The sequence below is a fragment of the Fukomys damarensis genome, unplaced genomic scaffold (assembly GCF_012274545.1).
Source record: "Fukomys damarensis isolate Sample0158 unplaced genomic scaffold, DMR_v1.0_HiC HiC_scaffold_25, whole genome shotgun sequence".
Classification (NCBI taxonomy): Eukaryota; Metazoa; Chordata; class Mammalia; order Rodentia; family Bathyergidae; genus Fukomys; species Fukomys damarensis.
The window spans coordinates 16,577,561-16,584,243 of record NW_022900937.1 but is presented as its reverse complement, the minus strand read 5'-3'; the positions used below and the strand labels follow the sequence as shown (position 1 = coordinate 16,584,243).

Sequence of the window (6,683 nt, the reverse complement as noted above, 5' to 3'; positions counted from 1 at the left end):
TCCGGCTCAGAAGCAGAGGCTGGAGGCGTGGGCGGGGTCCGAGGGCGGGGCCCGCCGGGGCTCACTCGGTGCTCCTGGAGGCGTTGGCGGCTGTTGCGGCGGAGGCCTCCTGACCTAGTGGGTCAGGTCGTCGTACCCACCTAGCTGTGCCGAGAACCCCCAGATGCGGGCAGAGAGCAGCGCCTCCGCGTGGCGACGGAGTAGCGACTGCCTGGTTCTCTGCGCACTGGACCGGCTGGTCGGGGCCCGGCGGGACAGCAGCTCTGGTCACGGTCCAGAGGATCGTGTGACAGGAAGACGTGGACTGGGGTCCTTGTTAGGGGTCTCTGGCTGTCCCTAGTCCCCAAACGCGGTGCTCTCCTGACCTCCCCGGGTGTCGCACATGTCTCTCCACATCCCAGGGCCGCTCCCCAGCCTCTCGCTCCATTTTGCAGCCCTGCGGAAGGAGTGAAGGGCCCTGCAGAGAGAGGTTTCAGCTGCACTGCGTGCCCTGTTTCTGCACGGGAGAAACAGGGGCACAGAAAGAGGGGCTGCATCCCCACCACCAGCGCCGCCCCGCTGTGGCCCTGCCTTAGGCCACAGCAAATGAAGGCAGCGGTGGGATCAATCACCTCCTTTGCCTCTGTCTGCCATGGTAGCCGCTGTGCCGGTGCACAAAGGGACCTTTTCACTCCCTGCTGCCTGCCCTCTGGCTCCCAATCCTTTTACAGCCCTGCGATGAAGAAGGCAGCCTGAGGCACCAGGGCCAAGGGTGAAGAAGGTGAGGAGGACCTTTTCCTTCATGTCTGGTTCTGGGTTCCTTTCATGTCTGGGAGCCTGGTGTGATGGCGCATGCCTGTAATCCCAGCCCTTGGGAGGCTGAGGCAGGGGATCACCTTGGGTTCCAGTCAACCTGGGCTACATAAGGAGTTCGAGGCCAGCCTCCACTGCATATTGAGACCCTCTCAAAACACAGACTAACAGGGTGGGGATTTAGCTCAGTGGCACCATGCCTGCCTGGCAAGTGCAAGGTCCTGAGTTAGATTCTCAGTGTCAAGAACAACAACAACAAAAACGAAGTAACAACAACAAAAACAAGGGAAACATCTGAGGAAGCCAGCATATGGGGTGACTTCTTAGTGCCCTTGGTTTTCAGAGTGGAGCAGTGCTGCAACCTGAAGACTCCAAAGATCATGTATCTGGAAACTCAGATTGTACTCACCCGAAACTAGAGAATCCGTGTTGTTACACTGAAGCAGCCCGTTTTGGGTGAGGTAGTGAGTGTAAATGGATTTTGATATCTAGCCAGTTCTTCCACTCTCGGGAATGAGCCCTTGATAACTGCTCTGGCCTCAGTTTCCCCACCTGGCACATGCTGGCCCTTTGGCTGTTGGCCTCCACATCACATGCATATATTCAACACAATATTGTATTTGAGCCTGGCTCCATGAAGCACCAGCTATTCAAGAGGCTGAATCAGGAGGATGTAAAGTTCAAGGATAGCCTACGCAATTTACCAAGACTATACCGCAAAATAAAATTTTAGTTGCATGGTGGTGAACACCTGTAATCACAGCACTCAGCAGACTGAGGCAAGAGGATCGCCATTAGTTTGAGGCCAGCCTGGGGATACATAGTGAGTTCAAGGCCAGCCTGAACTATGTAGCAAGACCCTGTCTCAAAACAAAAGCTAAAGTGAGAATTTCTAGGATACCTTGACCATTTAGGAGGACTTTAGGCAGTTTTAGTGTGATCATAAGCATGGTGGGAGGGAACAGTGAGTTTTTTGTTTTTGTTTTTGTACCAGGGATCGAACTCAGGACCTTGCACTTGGGAGACAGGTGGCAGCACACCTGAGCTACATCCCTGGCCCAGGGAACAGTGAGTTTTTAAGATGCTGCTCAAAGACAGCAGGAGCAGGAGCTTGAAAGGCCGTGAGTGCTGCTCTAAGGGATTTGAAATATCTCCTGGAAGTGGCAGAGAGCCACTGAAGCTTGAAGCGGGTGTAACACAATCTCATTTGCATTTTACAGGCTTATTTTCATACCTGGTTTGTGCAGAACAGAATGGAGTGACCAAGCTAAGGAAGACTGGGAAGTCCTCTAAGTAGGTGACTGTTCCAGAAATTCAGGAACGTGAGCAGGGTTAGTAGGATCACAGGGACAGATTCAAGAGACAGTAGAGACCCCAGACATTGTGGTACACACCTGTAAGCCCAGGGACCTGGGAGGCTGAGGCAGGAGGATCAAGAGTTTGAGACCAACCTGGACAATTTAGTGAGACCCCGTTACTTCTAAAAGAAAGAAGAAAAGACAGAAAGCAGGCAGACTGGGGATGTAGAGCAGCATGAAAGTACTTATTTAGGATGCATGCGGGAGGGGAGGACTTGGGTTTAATCCCAGTACTAAATAAAATAAAAGCTGCACATGATGGCACACACTTGTAATCCCAGAACTCGGGGCTGAGGCAGGAGGATGGCAGCAAGTTTAATAAACAAAAGTAACTGCAGAAGCTATAGGTGCAGCTCTGTGGTACAGCACATCCCTCAGGAGCATCAGGCTGTGTTCAATTCCCTGTAATACACACACAGTAGTAACAAGAGGAGCCTATTTTATTTTTGCAGTACTGGGGGTTGAACCCAGGACCTTCACACTAAGATACATCCCCAGATCTTTTTTATTGTTTATTTTGAGACATAGTCTCAGTAAGTCACTAAATTGCCCAGGCTGGACTCAGACTTGCCATCCTCCTGCCTCAGGATCCAAGATCACTGTGATTACAGGTATATCCAGTCATGCCTGGCTAGGGATCCATTTTAGATCTGATGAGTTTGCTGGGGAAAGCTTTTCTGTTTTGTTTTGGTACCAGGGATCAAACTCAGGACCTTGCGCTTGCGAGGCAGGCAGCGGAACCACTGAGCTAAATTCCCTCGCCCCGGGAAAGCTTTTCTGAAGAGTAAATGTTTCAGCTGAAAGCTGCAAAATGAACAACAGCTACACAAAGATGTGGGTGGAAAAGGGAAAACATTTCATGTAGAGGGAAGAGCAAGTGCAAAGGGCCTGGCTTAGGAAAAGGCTGTTGCTTTGTTTTTGAAATGAAAGTAGGGAGACTGTTCGTGTTGCCCAAGCTGACCTCACACGTCTGAGTTCAGGGGGCTGTGCTGCCTCGGCCTCTTGAGTAGCTGAGGCTCCAGGATGGACCACCACACCCGAGATGGGACAGGGTTTTAGGATGTTCAGGAACACTAAGGAAGTAGACGCGACAGAAGCCACGTGACCAAGCGAGCGCGCTGGGCTTGAGCTCACAGTGGAAGGAAGGACTGCTCGCTCTCAACCGCGCACCTGCTGATGTTTGTTAAATGGACGGTAGGGGCAGAGTGGAGCCCGGATTCCACTAAAGACGAAGACGCTGCTGGCTCTGAGAGCAAAACGGGAAAAAATCCTCAGGGGGAGGGGAGAGACTCGAGCATCGCGATTCGGCCCTGGGCAGATGTCATTGCTGTTGTACATTCCGGACCAGGAGCTGCACCAGGAGCTGTCCTCTTAGGGAAGGACAACACATCAGATAACTGCAAGGTCTCAGAAGGCTGAGGCAGGAGAATCACCATGAGTTCGAGGCCAACCCGAACTACATAGCGAGACACTGTTTCAACAACAACAACAACAACAACAAAAAAAAAAAAAAAAAAAAAGGAAGAAAGGAAGGAAAAAAGAAAACCTCTTGCCCTGAGACGTGGCCTCCCAGCCAGGCTTCAAATCAGGCTAGGAGACCAGGAGCAGAGCGGATCTTCTTGGGCTCTGACCATGAGGGGGCAGCAGCGTGCAGCGCAGGGGACAAAGGGAGAGAGCTAGACTTCCCCCAGAACGGGGTGGGGCTGGGGCTGGATCTCTGGCTCCACCCTTCTCCTTCAGCAACCAATCAAGATCCAGACGGTGGCCCGGTGGCGGCGCTAGGGCGGGGCAGAGGGCGGGGCTGGAGGCGGATGACGTCCCAGAGGCGAAGCGGTAGTCCCACTAAACGGCCCAGTGTTGATACTTAGGAAAGCCTGGGTGCATATAACATTGGGAAAAGGTCTAGGAGCTTCATACAGACGGAATATTATGGCCAGCCTTGGTGGTGCAAGCCTGTTATCTCGGCACTCTGGGAGGCTGAGGCAGGAGGCTCACAAATTAGAGCCTATCCTGGGCAATTTAACGATTTAGAGAGACCGTGTGTCAGAAATAAAAAAAAATATTTAAAAAGGACTGGGGTTCAGTACAAAGGCTTTGGATTCAAACCCAGTACTACTCTCCATACATAAAACAGAAAGAAGAAACAGGATCCAGCTACTGATAAACACAGCAACACACATGAATCTCAGTCGTTGAGCTGAATGAAGAAAACCTTGTGCCAAGGAATAGTGTGTAATTCCCCTTAGAAGCTCCAGGATAAGCTCCTCTCTGAAAACACTGAATGTCAGGATTTGGGGTGATAAGGGATCTTTGGAGCTGTTGCTGTTTTCGTCACATGAACGAGACCGTGTATGCGTTGTCCAATGTCGCAGTCACTGACTACTGAGCCCCGAATTTCACTTAATTTTGTTTACATTTAAAGTAAGAGAGACGGCGTCATTTTGGCCTCTATTCATCTGAGCCCTACTGGGTGGAAATACAAATGGCAATAGCGTGGATGAAATGAGTTTGATGATCACCACTCGAGCATGGGATGGGACCATGGATTGAGTATCAGGCGGATGAGACCCCAAGGGAAAGGGAGGAGAGGAGGCATTCCTCAGTGTCCCGGGGTCACCAAGGCTGCCAGCGCTGTGTTCTCAGATGCTTCAGGAAGGGCATGTGGCTGTGCAGAGCGTCCAAGGGCGTGGAGTGTGACTGCCCCAGAGGCTACTGCTGGAGCCCTGTCCGGAGAACTGTTGATGTGCTGATGAGGAGCAGATCGGGCAGACTGCGAAGAAGATGGTGCTACAAAAGATACTAAGGAAGGTGAGGCTGAAAAGGAGATCAAAGAGGGTTTCCCAGAAAAAATTTGAAGGGGGTCATCCTAAAAATAGTTAAAAGCCAGGGTTGGTGCCACATGCCTGTACTCTCAGCAGTCAGGAGGCTGAGGCAGGAGGATCGCTGCTAGTTCGAAGCCAACTGAACTTTGTAGAGAGACCTTGGCTCAAAAGGCCAGGGATTTAGTTCAATGGCACTGTGCCTGCCTCGAAAGCGCAAGGTCCTGAGTACAATCACTGGTACCAAAAACAAACAAACAAAAAACAGAGAGAGAAGAGAGAGAAGAAGGAGGAGGAGGAGGAGGAGGAGGGAGCGGGGAGACACGGAGAATTCCAAATTTGATGAGGGCTCTGAAAGTGGGTTAGATGAGGAAGACGCTGAGAGTCTGACAAAGATTCAGGTGAAATGGACATAGAAGAAACTTGTACAAAGCTCAAAGCTCGGAGAACCACGCCTGCTCCCAACCCAGCAGCCATCGCTCAAGCGCCGGGAAGGTAGCCGCGTGGGCACCCTTGAACCCCCATAAGCCCCCCCCCAGCACTCTCAGACCTCCTGACTGTGCAAGTCTTTGGACCCACTCTGCAAAGACAGAGGTGGTCATCAAGGGTATTTTTTCTGAGTTCCCAACTTTGACCATCTTTAAAGAAAGGGCGTGGGAAACCTGTAATAGAACATTGCGGAATTCAACCATTCAGAAGGATGGGGAACTCAATCTGGGCTTTGCAGCCCAAGGTCAGTCAGCGTCATGGGGTTCAGCCATCAGCTAACTGCGTCCTCGCTCTGTCTGAGCCATTAAATGGTAAATATACTATATTGAAAAGTTTGTTCACTGCAGACATGTTCTGGACTGCTTCTTGATTTCAATTTAATTCAAATGATTTAAGGGTGATAGACTAGTGACTACCACAGATGGTCAGTGTCCAAGTTGCGCTTGATCTCAATGTGTTGCTGATTGTATCAGATGGGGTAAAGCATTGCCGTTGATTTGATGAGCTGTTTTCTCTGATGTTATGAAGATGAGAATGTCTGTGGATCGTTAGAGACACAGAAGCTAGGGTGCAACTATATCAGGAAGATTTGGGTGATAATCCAGAGATTAGACCAAGTACAGTCCGACAACAAAAATTAAAATGAGAAAACACTTAAGCAAGACACAAGGACAGACTTCCAGTTCACTAATGGCAAACAGTAGGGCAAATGAGGATGAAAAGGCCGATAGTGAACCACCAGGACACCCTGAACTCAAAGCACAGGAAGTAACAAAACAGATCAATCAGGCTCTAGAAAAATTCAAAACAAAAATAATTTCCCAGATAACCATAGAGATAGTGAGAAAAATGGAAGTTGTGATTCGAGACTCTAGAGCAGAAACTGACAGAAAAATAGATGAGCTCAGGACCATGATAGAAACCATGAAGGCTCAACATAAGAAAGAAATGGAAAAAATAAATGCCCAATGTAGGAAAGAAATGGAATCCATAAAACAGATTCAAACAGATATCCAGGAGATTAAACACTCTATTGAAAGTGTATGCAGCAGAATAAAAGAATGCGAAGATAGGCTCTCAGATATAGAAGATAAGATTGCAGTTAGTGACCATGAAAAGAGAGGTCTCTTAAAAACAGTAAGAAATCATGAGAAATCGATCCAACAACTCCTAGATGATGCAAAGAAGAATAACATAAGACTGATAGGAATCCATGAAGCAGCAG

The 6,683-nt window shown here is 49.6% G+C and overlaps 1 protein-coding gene across 1 annotated transcript in view; it reads right to left on the bottom strand.

The window, feature by feature from the left end:
* Plekho2 (pleckstrin homology domain containing O2) overlaps positions 1 to 3,488 on the bottom strand; it is a 25,203-nt gene extending 21,715 nt beyond the window's left edge. Inside the window, exons 1-3 of the mRNA XM_033756054.1 lie at positions 3,321 to 3,488; positions 366 to 436; positions 66 to 263 (exon numbers count right to left, since the gene is read on the bottom strand). Coding sequence (XP_033611945.1) covers positions 66 to 263; positions 366 to 436; positions 3,321 to 3,488 — 437 coding nt within the window. The remainder of the gene's footprint in view (positions 1 to 65; positions 264 to 365; positions 437 to 3,320) is intronic.
* Positions 3,489 to 6,683: the final 3,195 nt, after the last annotated feature.